Source organism: Myxine glutinosa, chromosome 3 (genome assembly GCF_964187855.1).
Source record: "Myxine glutinosa chromosome 3, kmMyxGlut1.1, whole genome shotgun sequence".
Taxonomy (NCBI): Eukaryota; Metazoa; Chordata; class Myxini; order Myxiniformes; family Myxinidae; genus Myxine; species Myxine glutinosa.
In genome coordinates, this window is record NC_136263.1 from 68,593,877 (window position 1) to 68,621,065 (window position 27,189).

Below are 27,189 nucleotides of genomic sequence, written 5' to 3' on the forward strand. Positions count from 1 at the left end.
CCAGGATGGTGTATCTCCGCCTTCACAAAGTCAGAGTTAAGGTGGAGAGCGAAAGAGGGAGAGACGGAGAGAGAGAGATGGAGAGAGAGAGACGGAGAGAGAGAGATGGAGAGAGAGAGAGAGACGGAGAGAGAGAGACGGGGAGAGAGAGACGGAGAGAAAGAGGTAGAGAGAGATAGAGGTAGAGAGAGAGACGGAGAGAGAGAGACGGAGAGAGAGACGGAGAGATAGAGGTCGAGAGAGATAGAGGTAGAGAGAGAGACGGAGAGGGAGAGACGGAGAGGGAGAGAGAGAGAGAGAGAGAGAGAGAGAGAGAGAGAGAGAGAGAGAGAGAGAGAGAGAGAGAGAGAGACTTGACTTTTAAGGTCTTTTATTACAAAAGTATAAAAAAGCACAACAAACCAAGTAATTCAATAGCAGTCAACAAAATAATTAAATCAAGGAATTGAAAAACATGACTAATTATAATTAGAGCAGCAAAAAAAGTTCATCTCCCTCCACCTTACACAGGATTTCAGCTTTGCACCATTTTTGAACAAAGTGATCAAGCCGAGAAGTCTCTCGGTAAAAATTCAATTCAATTTTAAGGCGGGCAGACACAAGGCCTTTAAAGGCTAACAAAATACTGCATTCCGGTGAGCTTGTCCCAGAGACCCGACTCTTCCGCGTAATATATATCGCGAGTTTTGCCTCGGCAAGTAAAAAATTAACGATTTGAGAACCGACATTCTCGTTAGACACAGGCATGCAGTACACAAAAAGATAAGAAGAAAAACAAAAACCGAAATTCTGGAAGACATATTTCAGGAGTTGAAAAAGTGGAGCCAGCCTTTGGCATCCGACATATGCATGGAAAGTGTCCTCGGAGTGATGGCAAAAAGGGCAGTCATCAGATATCACGAGGTTCAGTCGTTTAAGAAACGCGTTGGAAGGCAAAGAATAGTGTGCAAGCCTCCACTGTATATCACCGGCACGTTTAGACACAGGTAACGCGTACATCGACAACCAGGTAGGAGAGGATGGAGCCCTTGCAGGTAGAAGCTCTTTCCAGTGGGTGGTCAGTGGGCTATTGGGGTTGGCAGAGATGACAACATTAAGACATTGCACGTACAAAGTAGCCTTTGCACAGGCTTGTAGAGGCTTTGTGGAAGGAGCACCAGAAAAACAAAAATCAGGGAAGTCAGGGTGCATTGTTTTTGTGTTCTGAACATCATGCAGTAGAGGCCATGATAAATTAAAAGAGATGAACACTTTAACAATTGAACGAAGAAGTTGTCCAATTAGTCGGGCTGAGGTAACGTTGCATACTTCCGAAATCTGGTTGGGGGTCTGCCATCCAGAATAAGTATGATTAACAAAATCCTTGACAAGAAAAAAACCAGATTCGATAAAAGATTGAATTAGGGACCTACTTTGGCAATCATGGTAAAATAGGCTGTTGTAGAAAACGGGTTCACACATTAAATTCCAAAATTTATATGTATCCTTGTTTCGTACTGGGAGGAGGCACTGACCGGCATTCACGAGACTTCGATAAAAGGAGGGCAGCAAGGAGATATCTATTCGTTGCAGATCGAGTAGAAAGAGCTCGGGGCCACACCTGAGCTTACCCGCTTGCTGCAACAAGCAAGAAGCCAGGGGCCGCCAAGACAGGACTTCCTTGTAGAGAAGTTGGCGCAAGGTGGTTAGTCGAAAAGCCAGTATTTTACTGGTAATGTCCACAAGTCCTTGACCTCCTTTATCCAAGGGGACACTTAGAAGATCAGCTCGGAGCCGGTGCATACCGTTCCAGAAAAAATTAACAAGGATACGCTGCAAGTTAATGACTAGCGATTTGGGCGGTTGTAAGACAGTCATCCGATGCCAGAGTTTGGAAGCAGCCAAGTTATTAATTATCAGCACTCGACCTCTATAAGACAGTAGGCTGGACAATCTTTTCCAACAATTAAGGATATGGGAGATGTGATCAACCATCTGATCCCAGTTCTTTAAGGAAAAGGTCTCATTTCCAAGAAACACACCGAGATGTTTAACACCATCATACCTCCACTGCAAAGCATTAGGCAGGGAAGGTGGGATAAATAACCCAGAAGGACCAAGACACAAGGCTTTACTCTTACTCCAATTGACAGTAGCAGAGGATGCCAAATTGAATTCACATAGAGCACTTGTGAGGGCAGCAATGTCAGACTGAGTGTTAACAATCACACACAAATCGTCAGCATATGCAAGCACCTTAACAGGATTAGCAAGAGGTGTCACCAAGAACCCAGAAAGTTTGTGGCGTAAGTGAATCAGCAAGGGTTCAATGGAAAGTGAATACAGGTACCCGGAAAGAGGGCAGCCTTGTCTAATACCTCGCTGAATAGGAAAAGGTGAACATAAACTGTTGTTGATGTTCACCAAACTAAAGTTGTTGTGATACAGCAGCTTGATACAAGAAATAAAGAAGGAACCAAACCCGAACCCCTTCAAAACTTCAAGTAAATACAAATGGTCAACACTATCAAAGGCCTTTGTCCTGATCTAAAAAGATCAGCCCGGTGTTAACATTCTGACAATGACAAATCGAAATCAAATCACGAACAGAAAAAATATTATCAAATATCGATCTGCCGGGAATACAATAAGACTGGTCGGGGGATACAACGTACCCAATTAAGGTTTTTATGCGATTAGCGAGTAACTTAGACAGGATTTTGTAATCAGTACAGAGTAGAGAGATCGGGCACCAGTTCTCAACAAGTTGAAGATCTCCCTTTTTAGGGATTAATGAAATGATGGCACGTCTGCAGCTCAAGGGAAGTTCACCAGTTTGTATACTTTCTATGAAGACAATTAGTAGACATGGTCCCAGCAAATCCCAAAAGGTGCTGTAGAATTCCACTGGCAACCCTTCTAAGCCAGGTGCCCTGCTGGTGGGCAAGGTCTTTAAAACACTAGTGAGTTCGTCCAATGTTATTTCGCCTTCAGCAGTCGAATTCTGTGTCTCAGTAAGTGTAGGCAAGGATGCGGTAAATGAATGTATGTGGTTTGAGAAAGTGTGCTTGGAGGAGTAGAGGTGAGAAAAGAAAGTCTTAATAGTAAGTTTGATGTCACTTGGATCAGTCAAAATCCTTCCGCCAGCAGAACGCAAGGACAATATTTGTTTTTGTTTTTTTGAGGCAGTTTCCAGCTTGAAGAAAAGTCTGCTCGGGTTATTTAGTTGTTGCAAATGAGTCATTCTCATCCGAAGGAGTGCACCCTTTGCACGTTCAGCCAGTAATTGATTTAACAGGGCTTTCTTTTCATACAGCATCTGCTGCTGCCCATTATTACGAGAGGATGACACTTTGTTTTGCAAGTGAAGAATTTGTGTCTTCACCAGATCTATATTTACATCGTGATCCCGAGTACTGTGTCGTGAGAAATTTTGACAAAAAACTCTAATTTGAGCTTTAGCGTTGTCCCACCACTGACGTAAACACGAGAACTCTTTATCCATCGTGATGTAATGTGCCCAAAAGGCCCTAAAGGATGCAACAAAGAATTCGTTTTGAAGAAGTGTTGTGTTGAATTTCCAATAAGGGCTCACCACCTTTATGAGTGGCAACTGAAAATGCATAGTGATGATGTGGTGATCGGAAAACCCAGATGGGAGAATAGAGGTGTTTAAGACGAGGTTGAGGAAATGGTCAGAAACGTACAATTTATCAAGTCGAGCTAGCGACACTAAGTTGTTAGAGCAGCGACACCAAGTAAATTGTTGCATCGGATGTTGCAATCTCCAAATGTCTGTCAGCTTGAATCTTGAGATTGAGCGAACGGGAGGTCTTGTACTGGCTGCATGTGGCTCAGCTCCATTCCTATCAAGGGAGGGGTTAAGTGTGCAATTGAAATCTCCTCCAAGACATAGAAAGTGGTCAGGGGGAACACCAGCAAGATACGAGTCAAGACAGTCAAAAAAGGAAGATCTTTCAGCATTTGTACTTGGTGCGTACACATTGATTATTGTGAAAAGCTGCTGACCAACAGAGAAAGTCAGCAAGGCTAAATATCCCTTCACAATTTCTTTAAAGGAAACCGAAGTCAAGGGAAGAGTTTGCCGAAAGAAGATGGCTATCCCAGCAATTGGGCTTGATAGATTGCTAAAGAACCAATGCCCTTTAAGAAACAACTCCCACTCAACTGAAGAACCTTCAGTAGAATGAGTTTCCTGCAACAACAAGATGTCAACCTTGTTGCACTCCATTAGTTGTTTAACTTGCACTTTACGAAGAGACGTGCGACCACCGTTGATATTAAGGCTGGCAATGCGTAGTTTCATTGTGATGGGGCACCGGCAGGACATCAGCCATGGTCTTTGAGTTCGCTCCGAGCACGACTTAGAAATTTCCTTAACCGGTGACGTTGAGGGTCTGCAACGTTGTACCGATCCGGTCTAGAAATCATTAGTCGAGCCACTTGAATGAAATCTTCTAGGACTAGAAAATGATCTTTAATTTTGACCCCCTTTTTGTGAAAACTTTTGTGTAAGAAGGCGTGAACGGCATCGGGAGATACTGAGGAATCAACCTCAAGGTTGTGAGGAGGAACATCGCTGCCTGTGTCGCTTAAGGTCGAAGCAACAGAAGATGTTCCATCAGACTCGTAACCCATGCTGTCAACCACAAGTTCCTGCGGTTCTTCAGGAGCAATTTGTTCAGATGCTGCAGGTACAGCCACCTCCAGATCACAATCAATTTGTACATCCGGTGCATCGATTTTAACTGTGGCATCTGTGCATGGTGGGGGTTGGGAGAGGGTCTCATCGACTCCACGAGGGATCTCCGGTTCATCAAGCACAGTGGGAGTAACAGTTTCATGTGTACTCACAACAGGAGTGCAGGGCTGCTCAGGAGGTGAGTCCATGGGAATGGGTTAAAGTGATTGTTTGGCAGGTGTTCTTACCACTTGCGCATAGGAAGGAGACCTCTTGGGTTTCACTTGATTGTCTAATTTGGTATCAATTGCTCGCTTCTGTGCTTTATTCCGGGTTACAACTGTGAAGCCATCATCTGCATCATTCGTCCCTCCTGGGTGAGCATTTTGCGAAGGAAGTGATTCCTGTCCCTCAGGTGAAGAAGAAGAGTCCCATCTTTCAGGCGTAGGAAGAAATTCCTGTCCTTCAAGTGGTGTGGTGTTCTGATTGGACGCTGAATTGGCATCAGGGAGATTATTCGGACAATCCCTCTGCAGGTGTCCATGCTGATTACAGGCATAGCACGTTAACACCTCTGTTGTTGCATACATTTGATAATTGTAGTTATCATGTTTTATCGTGAATTTAACATCAAGGTCACGACGGTTTTCGTTCAAAATCATAAATAATTGACGTCTGAAGGAATAAACGTGTTTATAACGATCGTCACGACACCGTAAGGGAACCATTGAAATGCGGGACACGACTGTGCCGAAATTACGAAGAGCAAGCTCGACTTTTTTGTCCTCCAAAAATGGCGGAATGTTGGAAACCAGAACTTTTACCGATGGCGAATCAAATGGTGAAACTGGGATGAAGATATCGGGCTCGAAGGATAAACCCGATTCCACAACACTCGCAACCATTGCTTGTTGTAACACGAAAACAACAACTTTCTTGTTCATTCTCGAAGCTGCAAGGACATTTTCAGCTCCGATAATTTCCCCGACGGCGATAATAATCGCCTCGACCGCAACATGAGCTGGAGGGACGCATGTGAGGCCATGCTTCCTGCTTAACGATCCGAACGCGGTACTGCGAGGACGGACGCTCGTCATGCCGGCCTGGGCCGTGATAAGTATGGCGACGGCAAAGTGAGAATGTAGTTAATTCAAAAAACAGTTCTCGTCACTTTACACGAAGCGATAAGAACATGCGGATGCAATGGAAAGCAACAAACTCACTTACCATCACCCACCGCATGCGCTCTGTCTCTCTCTCGTCGTCTCAAGGAAGGGAAGGGAGGGAAAAGATAACACAGGGGAAAGGTTCGAGCACAGGGGAGGAAACACGAATACGAATGAAGTAATGATATGAGAACAACAGGGGGGTCGTGGGGGCGAGGGAAAGGTTGAAATAATAAGGGAAAACAGCCGGAACACTCGACAGCCAGAGCAACTCACACCTCCCCGAACTGCACAACCGCCATCTTGCCACGCCCAACACACGAACGGCCAGCAGGGGGTGAGAGAGAGAGAGAGAGAGAGAGAGAGAGAGAGAGAGAGAGAGAGAGACAGAGACAGAGACAGAGAGAGAGACAGAGAGAGAGACAGAGAGAGAGACAGAGAGAGACAGAGAGAGAGACACAGAGAGAGACAGAGACAGAGAGAGAGAGACAGAGAGAGACAGACAGACAGACACGGAGAGAGAGAGAGACGGAGAGAGAGCCAGGACCCCGTGAGGCTGCTTTTCAGTGGGACTTTTGCATCACCTTCACCCCACGGTTGAGAGGTAATGTTTTCTGGTATTCTTCTGATAATAGTGAAGGGAATATAAATCATGAGTAGAGCGATAGATGTCAACCAATGGTTGGAAGAATGTTGTATTTTTGCATTTAGATGGCTAGATTTTCGTGTTTAGGAAGCCTAATGTGAATCATTTTCAGGGTAAATGTTAGTGCTTCCAAAATGATGGCCACTGGCTAAACATAAAGGGAACAGGAAGGGTTTCGGTGTGAATTAAGGGTGGAATTAGGAATTTTGTAGGCTTGAGGAGAGTGTAAAGTCTGTAAAGGGAGAAACTGCAACTGGTAACATCACTTTGAGGGAATGAGAAAGTTACGTGTTATAGTTTTGGACAAGCTGACACGAGAGCAATGAGCATCAGAGAAATTTCCAACCTTCAAGGGGCAAATATACAATCTACAGAGTAAGATATAAGATGAGATGGATATAACTTTTGATGGAAATACTGATGCTGTGTATCAGAAATCAATGCAAAGATTGGATCTTCCCAGGAAGTTGAATTCATTTGGTGTTAGCTCACGTGTGATGCGGATGTTAACAAATTCCTTACTGATCAGTGTTTTATCATTTAATTTGATTTCCTGGTACAGTTATCTTAATGTGCGGAATAAGTCACGATTGAGAAAGGTCATTACACTGGCATTTAGAACTGTAGGTGGGCCTTCAACCAGTAAGGAGTCTGCTATACTTGCGAGCACTGAAAAGGAAGGCGGTGCAGGTGTGTACCGATGAAAGTCACTTCTTGAACGGGCTTTTTGAAAAACTGCCATCAGGGAGACACTTTCGTGTAAGGAGGATGAAGAAGAACATTTTCAAAAAGTTATTTGTACCATGTGCAATTCAAATGCTAAATTCAAATTCCTAGCCATTTTGCTGTTTAGTCAATCTTCCATATTTTATATTTATTTTATATTTTATATCTTTTTATTTCGTTTTCTTATTCCCTTTGTGTTTTATATTTTAATGATGGTCAACTTACGGTGTCACCAAAGAATAATTTCCCTGAATATGGGACAATAAAGATTTATTATTAAGTATGTTCTAGTGAAGTGTAAAGCATGAAGTACAAAGAGACCTGGATGGTTGAGCAGGGAATTAGAGTGTTATTAATTACAAACACAAAGCATTTGTTTTGTATGAAACAACAAACAGCACAGGAGTCGACTCGTATCGGTTAAGGAGTAAACAGAGGCTAGTTAAGAAAAGAAGTAGGCAAACTAAAAGGGAGGATGAGAAGGATATTAGACTCGATCACAGACTCCCAGATTCCATCGCAAAAGCGAGGAAGGGCTTTTTAGAGGAGCTCCAGGTAGAAGTCGAAGAAGTAAAGAAATAGCACCAAAACCCAGAGAAGATAAAGCTCCAGGGCAGATAGTATGAATCCAAGAGTTTGGAATGTTGGTGGCGGAGCAGATAAGCATGATATTAACCAATATCTTTAACTGCACATTGGAGTCAGAACAGGAACCAGAGAATGGACAACTTGAACCCAGACATTGAAAGAACCCAGACCGAGACGGAGTCTAAACCAGACAAGACAGCTCAAAGATGTGTGTGCTACTTCTGCACCATCCTGTCTGACTTCACATAATATATAATTAACAGATTTTGAACTTTGCACTTTTTCAGGAGGAAACCCATGTAAGGGAAGTTGCAGTCACCTCTGCCTTCTGAGACCTCATGGCTATTCATGTGCTTGCCCCCAGGGCTCCAACTTCCTTCCAAACAGCAATACAAACTGTGACGCAGGTATGCCTCCTTACATAAATTTTAACGGTTGCTGATTGGTTAAGCACAAACAAATGAAATCATCGTCTCAATCAAAATTACTAGGATTATTGTCTTACACGATATAGACCATCTTTCTCGACTTCACCACCATTTTGTGTGTTAGCTCTAACTTGCCAATAACAGACTGGTCTGCTTCTCCACCAACTGAGTGTTTTGTACGTAAAACTGTTGTACAACCATACACTAATCCCTAAAAATTGTACGCCAAGTATTATTTCAAGATAAAACTAAAAATTACAGTAAACTTTACAAAATGCTGTAAAGACATTATGATATGTAACAGATGGCAAGAATGGCTGATTCATTTTCAAAAACACTGTAGAAGGTACCAGGAAGCAAGAGTTGCACTTCCCACCTGGGTGGGACAGAGTGTTTAGAAGTACATATCTGTGGTCTGAAGGTATCTGAAGTATTAGAAGTCTGTGGTTTTAAATGTATTTAAATATTTATGTACTGGACATACCTTCTACTGTTAATTATCAACTCTTTTTTTCTTGTGACGTTTTCTTGAAACACAAGTGTTGAATCTTAATTATACAAATACTTAAAGGGGGTAAGCAGGTCTACAAAAATATCTCATGAATTTATTGAGAGAAAGTAACATTGAAACATGTCCAGATCGAGGTTCGTTCTTTCCATTAGATGAACTAGCAACGGTACCCACCCTATGGGCGGGGCTTCAATTGGGAAGCCCAAATGAAAAAGGCAAAATATCAGAAATTGAAGGGGTTTTTTTTCTTTTAAACGATTCATATAAACATCCGTTGAATCATATCACACGCAAATCATCAAAATCTAAACAGTACATGGCGCTCATTTTGAAAAAAGATTGAATTCTGCAAAACGGAAGTGGCTGCTACACGTCTTTCTCAGTCGTACGTTTATGTGTGAAGAGTGCGTGCCGAATCTGTAACACGGAAGCGGCCGCTACACCTGTTTCTCAGTCGCTTTGCACACGCTGCCGTGTTACTTCGGAGCCGCACGTTTATATAGGAAGAGTTCGTCAGGAGTCGATGTACTCTCTCCTGGTACGTAGAATTTCAACAAAAGCCACATCACTGTTCATATCGGTAAATATTATTCCATCGTGTTTGGAAAAACTGGAAAATTGGAAAACTTGGAAAAATTGGAAAAACAATATAGCCTATTTTACTCTAGGGGTCCTAGGATTACCCACCCAAAATATCGTTGCGATCGGTTCAGCCGTTTTTGCGGTACCTTCAGACAGACGGACGGACATTTGGTCAATTATAGTAAGATACTGTATTCACATTTCATTTCACTCACATAATACCAGTCAAGCCATCCAGGCCATCCCAGGAACCAGCTGGTCACGCTGTTCCTTCCTGACACCAACATGACAGCTACTCAGAGATATATATCTACACCATGGTGACTCCACAGTGTATGGGTGTCTCACAAGTAAATTCAGAAGCAGACGAGTGAAAGGACTTCCTCCCATTTTGAACTATATGCTATGAGTATCTATCTACCTCCACATGGACACTGGTAGCCTGGCATATACACATGCAGCAAAGTTCAGGATAGCCACAAACACCGTGAACACACACACACACACACACACACACACACACACACACACACACACACACACACACACACACACACTCTCTGTTCCCCCTCGACTTCTCTCTCCCCCTCCCCTTGTCCTCTCTCCCCTCCTCCTCTCTCCCCTCCTCCTCACCTCCTCTCTCCCCTCCTCCCTCTCACCCTCCCACCATTGAGTCCTCAATGTCTTCCTCCCTCAAAAATGTCTTTATAAGAAACAAATATACAAGCTCTTCTCTCTCACTCCTAAAAGAAGTCAAAGGAAATGGCATGCACACATCTCAGTATCTATCTCAAAATGTGGATTGGTGGTCTATTTCCATCATTTGTAGGTGGTCATGGTGGTGGTTCGGCCATTACTAACATGAAATGTTGTTCTCATGGATGTTTTTTTTTTTTTTAAATAATAATTTACTGTGCTGTCAAAATGATTTAGTATTTGATCGTTTATATCAATAAATTGGTTGAATGATGTACCTTATTAATCTGTTTTCTTTCTGTCGCACGATAGCATTAGTACCTCCTCAATCAATGAAATTGCCATGCTTCTGTGTCAATGGAGGAACTTGTTACTTTGAAGGTGAACAACCTCATTGCAAGTAAGTTTGAAGTAATGCTTTAAATTACGGAGTAAATATTGGTATGAAAATCGTGATCCAGTGTCGAGCGTCAATTGCATTCATATTAGGTGTATTACCTTGACCCCTGCTTACGATACCTCGAAAATGACCTTGAAACCATCGTACGGAATTCATTACGTCTCCATGAAGTAAAGGCGGTGTAATGCAATCACAGACGAGTAGCTCTCTCAGAATGGATAACTTGCTCAAAATGTTGGCATGTTCCTTCTAATGCCACAAGTAAAGAAACTTCAAATCAATGTTAAACTGCTGGTGAGATCAATCATCAGAAAATGGTATCAATTGGTGATCACTTGTGACTGTAGTTCCCAAGAAGAGGGGACATGCAACATACTCCCTTATTTGGTGTTCAAATTGTATGCATCTTCAAATACACGTAAAGTTACTTCGCACAGGTATTCTTATCATCCAGTTTTTGTCGATAGGGTTAAACAGTGAGGCTGGACATCACGCAGATTATTCCCAACTGATACAAACTGGTGAGCTTCGGTGAAAAAATGGCCCCCTAGAAGTGGCCCCTCAGCTACCATCCGTAGGAACATAAAATTATATCTGGTTGGTCTTATTAACCTGATTGGCCATTACACAAATGTCTAAAAGGTATAACTGTTAATTCTGAAATCCAACGCCATGAGGGCAACATCTCTGTTTTATTGGGAACATTCTCCTTCCTAATTGCTATTTTTGGTTTTCAGATGTTCTTCTGGGCTCACTGGAAACTATTGTGAAAAACAGTCATCAAATACTTCCTCAGGTATCTTCGTCAGTTTTTATTAATTCTCGATTTTTTTTGGGGGGAGGGGGGGTGGGGATTTGTATTTTTTTTCTCTATCACATGAAAGCTAACTCTTAGTCCAATAAAATGGAGCCTGTGTCATCCATACACCAATTGTGTAGATGAAAGCAGGAGATTGAATGTTGAGTGGCTAGGATGGAAACTGAATTTGGCCTTGTCCATCCGTGAGTTTTTGAACGACGAAGATATGAGATCTGTGATGTTTCGATTCAATCACTTCATAAATTATGGACAGAATGCTGACCTGTCTGCAATTGAAGGAAATGAGGGAAGGATTTGGAGAACCTTTGCCTTCCAATTCGTTTATGGGTTTAATCTCCTTAAATAAGTACCGATAAGGCCTACCCAGGGACTGAAGTATCTGCAACGTTTTTATGCCTCCGCCGACGAAGTCGATTAAACTTTAAGTTTTTTTTTTAACTTTAAAAAGTTTAATAAGAGGCATTATTAAACTTTTTTTTTAGGTTTTTGTTTCAAGAACAAGTTGTGATGTTTTAAAGCTTAAACCTAAAAGCATTTTAAGGTGTTCCATATCGGAGCATCTTTCACTCCCAAGTTATGTACTGGATCCCAGAACACGAGCTTCAAGTTGTTGCTTGTTTGTTGTAATATTTGCTCTTTTTGAATACTGTACTTTGTGATTTGGTATTTTATTCACATCTTTCACTTTGATTATACATAACTGGAATGATTTGCATAATATGATTGGGTACAACAACAACAACAACAACAACATGCATTTTAAAAGGCCATTTTCCCTGCTAGAGCGGGGGTTAGCCTTGCGGTCCCCATGACAATCTTCTCCATTTTGCCCTATTTTCTGCATCTCTCCTTGTTAACCCCCTTGCCCGCATTTCTTCTTCCACCATCTTTAGCCAAGTCTTTCTCGGTCTTCCCCGTCCTCTACTTCCTTCGACATTCATTTCCATCACTCTTCTCAACCAGTCACTTTCATCCTTCCTCAACACATGACCAAACCATCTCAACCTGTTCCTCTTCACAGCATCAATCACAATATGATTGGGTACCATGACTACAATTTGCAACACCATACTGCATTTCCTTTTTCTCCTTCCTGAGTGCTGTATTTGGTCCAAGTGCCTTGTTTTCAGTGTTCTTTGGAATGTTGATGTCACGTGTGAGCATTTTATTATCAATCCTGTTATTTTTTTGGGTCATGCTTACCCAACTTATTCAGGACTGGGATATTAATTATATTGTTACAGACACGACTTTGATGTTAAAGTGGGCCGAGCGGAATGGCCGTCGTGTCCGCACAAATTACCCGACTATACTCGACGTTGACGAAGTCGCGCGATGCTGGCTCAATAAGAAAAAGAAGACACCCGGCTGGATTACAATAACACAATACGACACCAGGGGTTCAGTTCTCAAGACCTCCGGAGGAGGTTATATTAAGGCGGAAGGTTAGATTACAACTACAAGAGGGACAGCATAGAAAGACAAGCACTTAGACACACTCTTATATTAACCCCGGACAGACGACAGACAAACGGGACAAAATGCTGACTCACACGGGGATTGATGGCAAGGAAAGGCAGGCAGTCGATGGCTCAAGGTGCACTCTTGGCTCAAGGCAGAATCGACTCGGTCCGGTCCAGAGATGCAGGGAGGTCACAGCGCTCGGAAGGCGACGTTCTTTCTCCAAGCTGAGGCGCATCTCACGTCACATCCGGCGCGGGGCCGCGTATATCCGGCGGGGAGTGACACGCCCTCGGCTCGTTAGCTCCGCCTCGTGGAATCGGCACGTTGCTTCTCATTGGGTGCGTGCGGGGGGTTTACCAGGCTCCGCCCTTGACGAGGAGCTGACAAGGAGCCCCTTCGTGGTAACCCCGTGGAGCGCATGGTCTGGAGCTAATCGAGCCGGTGTGAGGACGCATCCTCCCCCGCTCCGCCGCCATCTCCCCTGTTGTTGTTGTAATTGTTGGGGAAGAAGATGGAAGGAGGTATGGGAAAGGTCCTAAACTCACTACTGATGCCATATAATCACATTCTGGTGCAACGAAGAGTCATAATTAATGGAGACGAGGCCTTAACTGACATAGAATAAGAATAACTAGGAAGATGTCCGAAAGTTGTCTACGTGTGGTGCGGTGGACCTGGGCACGACATTTAATGGGGGAAATAAGGGGAAGGTCGGCTCTACTGATTGTTATTTACATGCAATGGGACTAGGGAATGGGGGATCGGGGAAAGTTGGGGAGTATTGGAGAAAATAGGGGAATATTTACAAGCGGATATGGAGGCCAAATTCCATATTCGCAACATTGCACCCTTCTCTACCCTCGGGGCGTCCCGACCCGATAAATTTTTACCTACTTTAGTGTGGCACGCAATGTAGTTCCCTCTACTATTAACTCTACCCTGAGTGCGACAGTTTTACAGATATTCACAAATGAGTAAATATGTCCCCCTGCGACGTTGCACCCTTCTCCTCACAGAAACACACCCACAGGATAACCGAATCCGGAAAGAATTCTCAAACTAAACATACAGCCGGTAGGGAGCATTATTTACAAGACTACGCTGCTATTTACACTACGATCCAGGACCTGTTTTTGGAGGAACACATGCAGATGTTATGCATAGAGAGAGAGCGCGCTTGCCAACATCGATACACCAACCCACGAGTGCTCTGTGGCCGACGGCCTTTAATAACGTGCAGAGCACCCTTCCCGAGCATCAACAGCACCACCCCACCACCAATCGGTGCAGTCACCATTGTTCATTGGAATAAAAATAAATTCGACAACCCCTAACCCTGCAGGTGTCTCTTGCTCTTCTTGTGGTGCACTTGGTGTCAACTAAAAGTGGTTCACCTGTATGGCATAGGTGCCACGTTGACCCATAGGTCCATCCCCGGGTGGTGCTTGGCCGCAAACGAACTGCGGTCCATTGTGGGTGGCCACAAACATTGCGGTCCATATGGTGTATCGATCCCGGCAGCAAACAGCGAAAGTGCAGACCCACAACTGCGCAGCCAGCACCTCTCTCTCCTCTCTCTCTACCCCAAAGCCAGATCCTCGGAGGTGGGAGACAAAAGAAGAAACAAGTGAGTAAGGTGGTAAGGGCGCAAAAGTGCACGCAATATAAGGTAATGCACACTGGGGGCACATGGGAACCAGGTGAGACAGGTACGTTCCTATCGTACGCCCCCCCCCCCACCAGGTAACCTACATGGCCCCTCCCTTACCCCTTACTGTATCCACACAACACAACACTACCCATAAACATCTACTTTACAAATCAACAAACATCCCTACTGTCTTCCCCGTTCCTCCCATATACCAAATTCGTCTTCTCTCCCTCCTAACCAATCAAATTTGCCATTTTCAACTCTCATCAAAATTTGCCATCTCCAACTCAACATCATAATTTGCCATCACCAATTCATCATCAGTCCCTCCTAGGGAGGGAGAGATGGAATCACCCCAATGTCTCATCCACGTCGTGATGCGTCTCACAAATCCACAGCAATCTCATTTCCTGCAACAAACAAAGAAAACACAGGTGTGGAGTCATCATCATCACCACAGGTAAGTGGCTGCGTATGGTGCGACAGGTTCATCAATCCTAACTATCTCCTAAATGACTTTAACAACTTTACACTACCCGGGGGCTTTCTCCGGCCAAACCATTGGCCCTCTTACACTATGGGTTCTAAAAACCAATTCCCATTGGCCAAACTGTGGTGCTCTTCAATTTGGGGTCTCATCCCCCGATTCATCTCCCGGTGCCCTCGTACAATTTCTGGGCTGCGACGTGTACCTCTCCCAGTGGGTCTACCCACCTGCACACCTCCACCACTGCAGTTGCCTCCGAGCTTACCTGCTCCTTACCCTAACCTAACTACCTGGGGAAGGCCCTCTGGCACTCTCCCCACTCGGTGCCCTCTCTGGCACTGGGCTACCCGGGTCCGTCCTCCGGATCCTCGGGCCCCATCCACAACTCTACCGGCTCCCAGAGCCCACCTGCGGCCTCACCTGGCCGACATCCTCACAGTGGTGGAGTGCCCAACCAACTACACACACTAACAGGCTACACGCCCAGCCATTTCCACAACACTAATGCACCCATTCACAACACCATTCTGCAACCGCACCACAGATGCCAATATCCAACCACAATTTACCTGCACCCTCTACCTAACACTTACACTACCCGCCCCGGGTATCCGTGATGGGGGTCCACTCTTCCCCCATCCACACCTTCGCACCATGCACACCACTCCGTACCACTTACTCCAACTCTCTCCACACACCTGTACCTGCACACCTGTGCTCTCACACCTGGTGCCACCGGCACCCTTCTCTCCCCAAGCGCATTCGCGCTGATCCACAACACTCACTACTCATACACTACTCCACACACCTGTCCAGTTGCACACCTGTGCAATCACACCTGTCCAGTTGCACACCTGTGCAATCACACCTGTCCAGTTGCACACCTGTGCAATTACACCTGTTCAATTCTCACACACACACGGCATCATCTCAGCTAACTACTCCCTTCTGAAACTTGCGCTTCCCAGTCGTCCCTTTAAACTATTGCGCTCCCTCGTCATTATCATCCATACTAATCTACCTGCGTCTCCACTACAGGTATCAGTCACTAACTAAACTTAACGTCACCTAATGTCATCTTCTCTAGATCCCTACACACCATATCCTAACCCACCCGGGCTAGTTTTCACTGCCATACACCCCATAATCTATTGCTCCTTTGCCCCACATGGGAAGGATGGTGGATTTGCCATCCCACCACATCGGGGGTCTCTCACTACCAATTTTGCACATCAAATTTCAACAAATCAAAAATTTGCCAATCATCTGCCAATCACTGTACCATTACCAACCATCACTCTGCCAATCATCAAATTTTGTTTTTCTCCAATTTTGGGTCCAAAACACTAACCTCATCACCCAGTCTACTCACTACTGCCTCTCGGTGCGCCAATTCCTGTCCAAAGCCCGGCTTCGTAAAGCCAAGCAATGGATGCTGGTTGTTTTGTGCCAGCGGCTGGATGCGTCCGGCACTCGGTGCAGGGACGGGGGCTTACCCGGGCCGAGATCCCACGCATCACCTCGGCGTGGAGCCATCCAATGTCCCGATCTCGACCTGCCGGCACGTCTCAACAAAACGTGGTCGCCATAACGACCCTTCCTATCGGGCTGCCAGCTCCGCCTAGTGGAGCCTGGACGCGGCCGTTCAAAGCGAGGCCCGGCACGCACCGAGGGCCTGCTTCGGCTAAAAGTCGCTCTAACCTCTAACCCGTGTAACGTCGATGCTTCACCTGGACGCTTACACCCCGCAGCCCGTTCCTTGCTCACACATCCAGCTGTGCCCATGCTCCTCGTACCTTTCCTTACACACCCAGGTACCCTCATTCCACTCACAGCCTTGGTCACACACCTGACCACCGAACACCTTGGCACACATTCGTTGGTCGCACACCTCACCAATACACCTCTTCGCGCCCCCTCCTCGGTCACCTCCTCTGTGACAATCACAGGTGTGCTCTCACTCGCACATCCTACCACGTGCCTCACTACCAACTCCAGCGTGCATTCCCACTCACGCTCTACCATTCCAGGTGTGCATCCTTCCATCCCAGGTGTACATCCCCGCTCACCTGTCACAACTAACTCACGCTCCATGTCACTCTCACTACTTTCACCTCCATTCCTGACAGCGCACTCACCCTTACTCTTGACAGCGCACTCTTTCCCCATGCACCTGTCCGTCACACACCTTTCTCGCGCACACTCTCCCGTCACACCCTCTGTAACACTCACCACAGGTGTGCATTCTTCCTTGCCTTTGACAGCGCACTCTTTCCCCATGCACCTGTCCGTCACACACCTTCCTCGCACACACTCTCCCGTCACACCCTCTGTAACACTCACCACACCGCGCTTCCCTGTGCCCCCTCGCACACGCGCTACGACCGACTCACTCTCGCCAGCACACTCACTCCTTGGCACGCACTTTTTCCTCACACACCCCAGAGTCGGACTTTCTTGCACACCTCCATTTTCGCACACCAGACCTGTCGCACACTTCACCAACGGCCTCTCACGAACACCCGGGTCTATCTCGACCCCCAAGCCTCTTAAATCACCTGGCGCATCATACGCACGACCATATTGGTCACCACTTACACCGGGTCCTCTTCCTCTTCGCTTCTCCTCCATCACCTGTGAATCCCTCATCCGGTTAACGAGCACATCACGATCCAAACACAGACTTTGGACCAATTCTTTTATCTCCTCTTTTATCTCTTTGTTATCCCCTCTCCGTCGCTTCTTAATTTCGCTCACCCCTTCTTCCACTTCTTCTAATTTGTGCCTCACCTCTTTTATTCCCCGGTACGTCTCCTCAAGCTCGTCCTCCAAGGCTACCTTGACCGTTTCCATGTGCGTCCTCACCTGCCGGTCCTTCGTCTCCATTACCTCTATCACCTCGTCCAACCTCGTTGTCAGTCCCTCACGTACTATCTGACATTCCCTCTTTGTCGCTATTAAGTCGTTTTTTATGTCGTTTTGTGTCGCTTTTAAACCTCCTAATACTGCATTGTTCCTTTGAACCTGCTCCGTTAGTCCTTTTTGTCCCTCCGTCAGCTGTTCCACCTCCTGCGTCAGGTCCTCTATGCCCCCTTGTAACTTTACAGTCCCCTTTCTCACCTCCTTTTCCATGTGCTCCTTACAGTGTCTCACCTCCTCGCGCACTCCTCCGACCTCCTCACTCACTCCTCTTCTGATCTCCTCTCCCATCACTTGCATCTCCTGCCCAGATGCCACCCTCATCTGCTCCATTTCCTCCCTGTGAGCATCCAGTTTGGCTTCTACCCCCATTCTGACCCCCTCTATCTGCTGCCCCATTTGGTTAACTTCCCTTTCCGCTTGGTCCCTCATGTCCCTCAATTTGCCTTCCATGGTGTTTTCTAACCCCTCTAACCCATTTTTCACTCCCTCTATCTGATTCTCCTGGGCAGCCATTCTATTTTCTACCCCCTCTAACCCCTTTTGCATCCCTTCCATTTGATTCTCTTGAGCGGCCATTCTGTTTTCTACCCCCGTTAACCCATTCTTTACTTCTTTTATCCCGTTGTCTAACTCCTCCCCAGTACCCCTCGCTTCGTCCCTCATTACTCCCAATTGCTCACTCTGAGCATCCATCCGGTTCCCCATTACCCCCATTTGGCCCTCCAATCGCTCACCCAATCGCTCAATTTGGCTCCCCATACTCATCTGTACAGCTGCCTGTAGCTGCGCAATGAGGGCCTGTATGTCAATCGGCTGCATGTTAAAGCCCGTTGATACAGCGGGCTCGGCTACCGCGCGCTCTTGCGAGGCGCCATTTTGCGTGCCTGCTACCCTCGCTGTTTCGCTCTCATGTCCCTCATGTCCCTCAATTTGGTCCTGGACCGACCCTGCTTCACTCTCCCCTACCGGACCCCAGCCGTCTTGATCCGCCATAGCGCGACTTGCAAAATTCGAGTTTCGTAAAACAAATCCAAATTTTTTTTTTTTTTTCGTTATAATTTCGGCGAGCGCAGTAACCGCGGGACCGCGCTCCGGCTCGATTTTGTCGAGCGCAGTACGCGCTCCGAACCGATTTTCCCTCCCAAAATTTGGGCCTAACTAATTTAGTCCCGGGTCCGAATCTCACTCCTCGACACCAATTGTTACAGACACGACTTTGATGTTAAAGTGGGCCGAGCGGAATGGCCGTCGTGTCCGCACAAATTACCCGACTATACTCGACGTTGACGAAGTCGCGCGATGCTGGCTCAATAAGAAAAAGAAGACACCCGGCTGGACTACAATAACACAATACGACACCAGGGGTTCAGTTCTCAAGACCTCCGGAGGAGGTTATATTAAGGCGGAAGGTTAGATTACAACTACAAGAGGGACAGCATAGAAAGACAAGCACTTAGACACACTCTTATATTAACCCCGGACAGACGACAGACAAACGGGACAAAATGCTGACTCACACGGGGATTGATGGCAAGGAAAGGCAGGCAGTCGATGGCTCAAGGTGCACTCTTGGCTCAAGGCAGAATCGACTCGGTCCGGTCCAGAGATGCAGGGAGGTCACAGCGCTCGGAAGGCGACGTTCTTTCTCCAAGCTGAGGCGCATCTCACGTCACATCCGGCGCGGGGCCGCGTATATCCGGCGGGGAGTGACACGCCCTCGGCTCGTTAGCTCCGCCTCGTGGAATCGGCACGTTGCTTCTCATTGGGTGCGTGCGGGGGGTTTACCAGGCTCCGCCCTTGACGAGGAGCTGACAAGGAGCCCCTTCGTGGTAACCCCGTGGAGCGCATGGTCTGGAGCTAATCGAGCCGGTGTGAGGACGCATCCTCCCCCGCTCCGCCGCCATCTCCCCTGTTGTTGTTGTAATTGTTGGGGAAGAAGATGGAAGGAGGTATGGGAAAGGTCCTAAACTCACTACTGATGCCATATAATCACATTCTGGTGCAACGAAGAGTCATAATTAATGGAGACGAGGCCTTAACTGACATAGAATAAGAATAACTAGGAAGATGTCCGAAAGTTGTCTACGTGTGGTGCGGTGGACCTGGGCACGACATTTAATGGGGGAAATAAGGGGAAGGTCGGCTCTACTGATTGTTATTTACATGCAATGGGACTAGGGAATGGGGGATCGGGGAAAGTTGGGGAGTATTGGAGAAAATAGGGGAATATTTACAAGCGGATATGGAGGCCAAATTCCATATTCGCAACAATATTTTGTATACAAAGTCGAGGCTCATGGAGGAGCAGGAAAGTAATGTGATAGAATGAAGAAAGGTAACATACAAACAGGTGAACAACAGGTGAATGTAATAATCAAAGGAACGAAAAATGAAAGAAAGAAGAAGGACCATTGAAACTGTGAATACAGCTTAAATCAGGGAGGATTAATGGGGGTACAAAAGTTCACAGGTGGAGGCAGCGGAGGGCGTGAGATGGTGATGCATTGCCATCTGAAGTCCTGTAGGGACGGACTGTATTTACTCACCCTGTGACCACGTGACAGTAGAGGTTAGTGCCCTTTGGGGCAGCATTGCACTACGAGAAAACAGCGGCGTGAGTCAACAGCTCCATCGAGTGCGTTCTAGTTATTATTGTGGTTATTATTATTATTACTAGCAATGAATCCATCGATTCACTGATGGTAGTTGAACAACATAACTTATATATGTTACAGTGCAGTAATACAGTTTATTTTCAGTCAATATTTGCAATTTTTATTTATTCCAGAAACATTTTGTTTACTGCTAACAACCCAGTGTTCATTTTAGTAATACGCACACTTATTCACCAAAAAACAATATTATGAATTTATTTTATGTTCACAGGGATCAGACGTAACCTCGTTTTTTTTTCAAGTTGCAAAATGCATCATGTTTGTTCTCATTTATGCTTTGTGATGGTGAACAAAAGAGACAATGAGAAAAATAAGTGTTGTTTCTACATCTCACTAAGTTGCGTTATTATTATTACTAGCATGACTCAGCGTGCCCCGCGCGCCTCACCACAAGTCGTTTCAGAGGGATAGGCATCATTGACCATTTCGGTGTCTTTTGGGTCTTCATGGTGTTTTGGGTCTTCAGGGCCATTTGGGTCTTCAGGGTATTTTGGATCCTCTGGGCCTTTAAGGGTATTTTGGGTCTTCAGCGTCTTTTGGTTCCTCTGGGTATTTAAGGGTCTTTGGGATCTTTTGGGTCTTGTGGGTCTTCGGCATCCTCTGGGCCGTTAAGGGTATTTTGTGTCTTTGGGGTGTTTTGAGTCTTTGGGGTCTTCAAGGGTCTTTGTGATCTTCAGGGCGTTTTGGGTCTTCGGGGTATTTTGGGTCTTCGGGGTATTTTGAGTCTTCTGGGTCTTTTGGGGATTTTGGCTCTTCGGGGTGTTTTGGGTCTTTGGGGTGTTTTGGGTCTTCGGGGTGTTTTGGGTCTTCGGGGTCTTTTGGGTCTTTGGGGTGTTTTGGGTGTTCGGGGTCTTTGGGGTATTTTGGGTCTTTAAGGGTATTTTGGGTCTTCAGGGGTCTTGGTGGTATTAAGGGTCTTGGGGGAATTAAAGGGTCGTCAAAGGTCTGAGGGGTCTCAGTAGTCTAAACGTAATTAAGAGGGTGTTAATAATTTTATTTGAAGAAGAAGAAGACGTTTTGGTCGCATACATAACGACATAACCATATACGCTTGCTCTATTATAATAAGATTATTAGGGACCCGTGGAAATGCCACATAATGTAAAATTTGACTTCATGTCCCGAACTCTACCCCCATACCCTTACCCCACCCCCTCAGAAAACCCAAGTCCTCAACCTTCACCTTCCAACCCCAAGTCCTCCCCAAATCCACCTTCCCCCAAGTCCTCCCTAGGGCATCAATCTGCTCCCCACTCCAAGACTTCAAACCTCCTCCCCACACGTCACAGTCGCCTGTCCAACTCACAATCCCGCAAGATATGTGGAAAGGATATGTGCCATGAGCAGGTCATGATCCATTATGGTTGCCTGCCCAACTCACAATCCCATGAGATATGCGGAATAGATATGTGACCATGAGCTGGTCATGGACTGTCATGGTCGCCTTCCGACTCAAAATCCCAAAAGATACACAGAAAAGATGATATACAGTGACAATAAACGACCCAAAACCAATTATCTTCTCCCTGATGCATATATGCTATTGTGAATAATCACTCGCACTTCTTGTAATGATGCAGGCATTGCTCATCTTATTTTGCACATTGCGTACAGTGGGTCACCTCAAGTGAGTGTGGCTATGAGTACCGTAGTCAAAGGCAACATTACCGCTGCTGCTGTGGTTGTGTTATATTTACAGTAATGGGAGCGGTGATTCTGATCATCATCTTTATTGCTCTGGGTACTGTCGTTGCTGTGGGATACAAGTGCTGGACCAAAAGATATCTGTTTTCACTGCCCGACCTGGAAAGGGTGCACAATCTTCGAATAAGGTGAGATATTTATGAACATTAATCCAGCTATTTTCTACATACACTAGAATTGCGAAATTGCACTGGAATGCCATTGCTTATTTGTTCAGACATGGCAGAAATCAACAGCGGTATTGAGGATTTTATATATGTATATATATACAATTGATCCAGGCTCGTGGTAGAGTGAGGTGACAGAGGGTAAAAAGGCAACATGCCAACAGTGGGGCAATGGCGTCACTTTTGGACACAAGCCAGATAACAAACAGGAAAAGACGGCAGAAAGGAGCGGGGTGAAACACAGGAACCTTCAAGTAAGTGGGTTGTGTTAGGTTTTGGAGGGCTAATGGGGGTAAAAAGGATTATAGGTATGGATGATCGCTATAATGAGATGGTAGTGCACATCCAGCTTGAAGCCTTTGGGGGGAAGATTGGGATTGAACAGCCTCAGGAAGTTGATTCCTCAGGTGAGAGGAAAGAGGAACAAATTATTGGAGGTGAGCTGTGAACCTGAATTTGGTGTTTCGCCAGAAGTAGGTTACTGGCAGACTGCATGCACCCTGCAGAGACGTGAGCCATGAGTGGAGGGTTGGGAGGAAGTGACGGAAAAGAGCACGTAGAGGGCAGCAAGAGATCTTGGATGGTGGTGAATAGCTCTCTTGAAGACCTGAAGGGAAGAGTGAGATTATAGATGAAATGGAAGTTGATTCCATAGATCATGGATTTCGGGAGTTTCACCAGCAAAGTGTTGATGATGGACTGCATATCTCCTGCTGAAACCTGGGGGGTAGGAGAGGGAATACAACATGGGAAGAGCAGAGCATGCAAGACCAGAAAGAAGGTGGTAGAAGACAGAGAGACCACCGACCTGTCTGCAATGGAAAAGTGATAGGCCCATAGACTCAGCTTCTTTGTGGGAGATTCCAAAGATCTGGAAGGCTGAACTTCCAAAGATCTGGAAGGAGATTCCAAATATCTGGAAGGTTTCCATGGCATCAATCTGGGCAAAATGTGAGGCAGCGAAGCCAGTCCAGAGGGGAGGGCAGTACTCCATAAATCTGTGGATGAAGGCCTTGTAGGTGGATAAGAGTTCAGGTGTGCCAAGGAAGGACTTGGCATGACGTAGGATGCCCAGTTGACAACTGGCTTTGGGAGCCAACTCTGAAATGTGGTTTGCCCAAAAAAGATCATGGCTGAACGTGTGACCCAAGAGTTTGAGTGACTGAAATTCTTCACGAGGATTGTTAAGAATATATGGGAAGGTTTTCCAGATGGTTCTTTTGGAGGGAGAGAGTGAGCGTGTGAGACTTGTGAGAAATGAAAGACATATTCCAAGTGTTTGACCATCTTATGATTTTGTCAATGTCTGAAAAGAGGGAAGAGGCTGCTGCCTGCCTATCTGAATGATTGGGGATGTCACGAGGGTGGAGTCATCAGTAAATAGATTGGTAAAGCGGATTTTGCAGAGTCAGAGATGGTTGATGAAGATAAGGAATAGGACTGGGCCCAGAACAGTGCCTTGAGGCACTCCAATCTTGACAGGGAGGGGAGATGAAAATATTCTGATGAGGCTACGAGAGTAGAATAAGTCAGTGGAGTTGGCCTTGGATGCAATAGGCAGAGACTTTGAAGAGTAAGGCGGGATTGGCAGACTATCAAAAACATGAGGTATGTCGAGAGAGATGGCCCTGATCTCGTGTCTAACATTGAGAGCCGATATCCATTCTTTGGAGAGTAGGAGCAGCATGTGCATGGTGGAGTGACCTGGACTGAATCAATATTGGTGATCTGAGATGAGATTGTTGGAGAAAAGGAAGGATTTCATATCAACTGCGATGATGGAATCCATGACTTTGCTGATGATTGGATGTAAGCGGATAAGTCTGGAGCTGTTTTTGCACCTTTTGTTTTAGTTTTTTATGCAGAAAGGGGGGACATGAAGCTTTGAGGAGGTGGGGTGTGGTGGAGGCTTTTCCTGATTCCATATTCCCAAATTTGACAGATGGAGATAAATATCATGGGATGGGAGATTAGAACAGTTGTTAAACGCACGGAGAAATGCTGCGCTGTATGAGATGGGGTGAGGATGGGGAGGGGGAGGTTTGTGGATGAGGCACAGAGCAAACACTTCAGAAAATAATCCTTTTGAAGAAGAAGAAAAAGAGACATATATTGTGGTGGAGAAGAAGAATATGTGCAGCATTTGTGAAAGAAATTCAAGCGTTGAAAGGCATTCTTAAAATGAATTTTTATAAAAGATGTAACATTTATATTTATGTTAACATTTATATTTAATGTAGATTCAATTTGAAGAAAATAGGGGGTGGAGGAGAATGTAGTACCAGATGCAGCAGGAAATTGAATGGAGAATATAATCGTTATGGAGTGAAATATACAGACTTGGCATTTAATATGGAATATTTTTTTTTTCTTGACTTGGGTTTACTTTCTTAACTCAGTATATCAATCTGGTGAGTTTCTATTACACTTTGGTGATTTATTTGTTAAAAGAAACATGTCACTGATTGTCTGTTGCAGCAAGAAGTCAACAACAGGATTATATCACAGGTAGCGTGGCAAAATGTACGGACAGGTGCATTTGATGATTGGCTTCACAGTCGGGTATACAAGGGTTGTTGCGTTCTGTATTAGTGGAAAACAACTGCTGCACGTCTCCAAAGGTTATTGCCGCTTCCTCTGGAGATGGTCCGTAAACTCGACAATGCTGTTTGTCATGGAGTGATGGCTTTACGAAATTACGCCATGAAACAGCGTGCTATTGCTCGGCAGTATGGCATCACTCAGGGTCAGGTGTCAAAGATCCTGAAACGAAATGCTTAGAGGGGTGTCCCTACTCCAATACCGAGGCCAGGACGTCCCCGCAGAACCACAAGGAGGGATGATCGCCAGCTGCACCGGTTAGTCCGCAATGGCCGTACCAAGTCAGCTAATCGGCTTAGGGCTGAGTGGCAGCAACTGACAAATGTGCCTGTATCCAGAAGGCGCATCAACCAACGACTGGTTCAAGCAGGCTATCGTGCCAGGCGTCCCCTGAGAAAGCCACGCCTGACCAGACAACACCGCCAGCGCCGATTGCAGTGGGCCAGAGAGCACCGTCAATGGCAGCCAGGACACTGGAATATCGTGATCTTCAGTGACGAGTCTAGATTTCTGGTCTATCGTCAAGATGGCCGCGTCTGAGTGCGCAGACAAATGCATGAAGCCTACAACGAAGATTGTATAGTGCCAAGAGTCCAAGCTGGAGGTGGTGGGGTGACGGTTTGGGCTGCTTTTCATGCAGGGGGCAAAACTGACCTGGTTGTTCTGAATGGAAACCTGAACCAGTTCAAGCACAGGGCCATTCTGGAAGAAACATTGCTTCCATTTGATCGTGCAGCCTTTCGAGGAAACTTTGTCTTCCAAGATGACAATGCACAGCCTCATCGTGCTCGCATGATCCAACACTTTCTTGCTGACCGTGGTGTAGAGCATATGGAGTGGCCTGCCATGTCCCCGGATATGAATCCGATAGAGAACTTGTGGGCAGAATTAACGCGTCAAATCGACCACTTGGACCAGCAGCCGACCTCTGTGCGTGAATTGCAGCAGGCTATTGTCACTGCATGGCAAGCGATTCCTGTCCAAACCTTGGCAAATCTCGTGAACAGCATGCCTCAACGTGTACGTGCTCTCCTGAATGCTCGTGGGGGTTACACGAAGTACTGAACTGTAATTTTACTGTCCGTAATCCCAGTCGTAATTTAACTTTTGTTTTTGTTTTAAAAATTTTTGGCTAATGTGCAAAATAAAGAGATACTTCTGGAAAACGTACAGAAGTTTAACACAGCACTGTCCATGAATTGAGTTTGATATCAGTTTACATCACTTTCAAGGATCAATTTATTTGTTTCGAAATGTCAAATGTGGTTTTTGTTTCTTTTAAAGGTCACATTTAGGCCATGGGCTACCTAGACCCCTGGTGCACCCCCCCCCCCCCCCCACCAACCTACCACCCAAGGTTTTTTTAAAGCCTTGGGGTGTCCTGAACACAAAATTGAATGTTAACAGTGAAAATATAGGGACGAACTTTCCTCCGTCAAACACCATGGTGACTATCCGTTAACACCTGTTAACCTTCACACAACTCCGTGTGCCTTCTCCATGTCGGCGTGCCTCTTCCGCTGTTCATCGTCAGTGCTACGAGCTTGGATCAGCGGATCCAAGCTCGTAGGCATGCTTCACAGCTGTATCCGTGTCGATAGTGGAGCTGTACACTATGAATGATTTGTAGCAGCCCATGTTACAGAATGATAGTTTGTCCTTGTATTGATCATGCGTCTGCAGCTTTATTTTCAGGTTTTCGCTCCTGTATTCTGGATTAGGGTATTGCGAATCCTGCAGGGATGATATGTAAATGTTGCGTAAATCCGTTAGTTTCAGAATTTGTTTCTTTTCGAGGACATCTGTGTCCAGTATGCTACAGACAGCCTTGAATGCTTCTCCATGTGCCTTCTCCATGTCGGCTTGCCTCTTCCGCTGTTCATCGTCAGTGCTTCTCCACTTTTGCGGCTTCTGTACATATTTGGCCCGACAGGACTTGTGATATTTGGCCTCGCATGCGAACAGGTCATGCCCTCTGATCCGACGTAGCAAGCTCTCATCACTTCGCTCCTCAGCTGACGCGACAACATTTTTCCCTCCGTCAAATTCAAACATTGACAAACCTTCTGATGTCCACGATCCACTTGATTTGATCTTCTTCCTCCCTTCAGACTTACAAAATAAACAGTCGGGGTTGAAGAGGACGCGATCACCTTCGGACGACCGACTTGTTCTGGGGGCAGTACCTGTTTCAAGTGGGTCAGATGGTTCAGATGGTTGCAGGTGATCCAGATTCATAGTGAAGCGTTGGTAACATTGTCGGTGATAACCATG

At 45.8% G+C, this 27,189-nt stretch overlaps 1 protein-coding gene across 1 annotated transcript in view; it reads left to right on the forward strand.

The window, feature by feature from the left end:
• Nucleotides 1–27,189, forward strand: part of LRP2 (LDL receptor related protein 2) — a 433,005-nt gene that overhangs the window by 395,622 nt on the left and 10,194 nt on the right. The window contains exons 74-77 of the mRNA XM_068110809.2: nucleotides 8,095–8,214; nucleotides 10,337–10,424; nucleotides 11,162–11,220; nucleotides 22,143–22,275. Coding sequence (XP_067966910.2) covers nucleotides 8,095–8,214; nucleotides 10,337–10,424; nucleotides 11,162–11,220; nucleotides 22,143–22,275 — 400 coding nt within the window. The remainder of the gene's footprint in view (nucleotides 1–8,094; nucleotides 8,215–10,336; nucleotides 10,425–11,161; nucleotides 11,221–22,142; nucleotides 22,276–27,189) is intronic.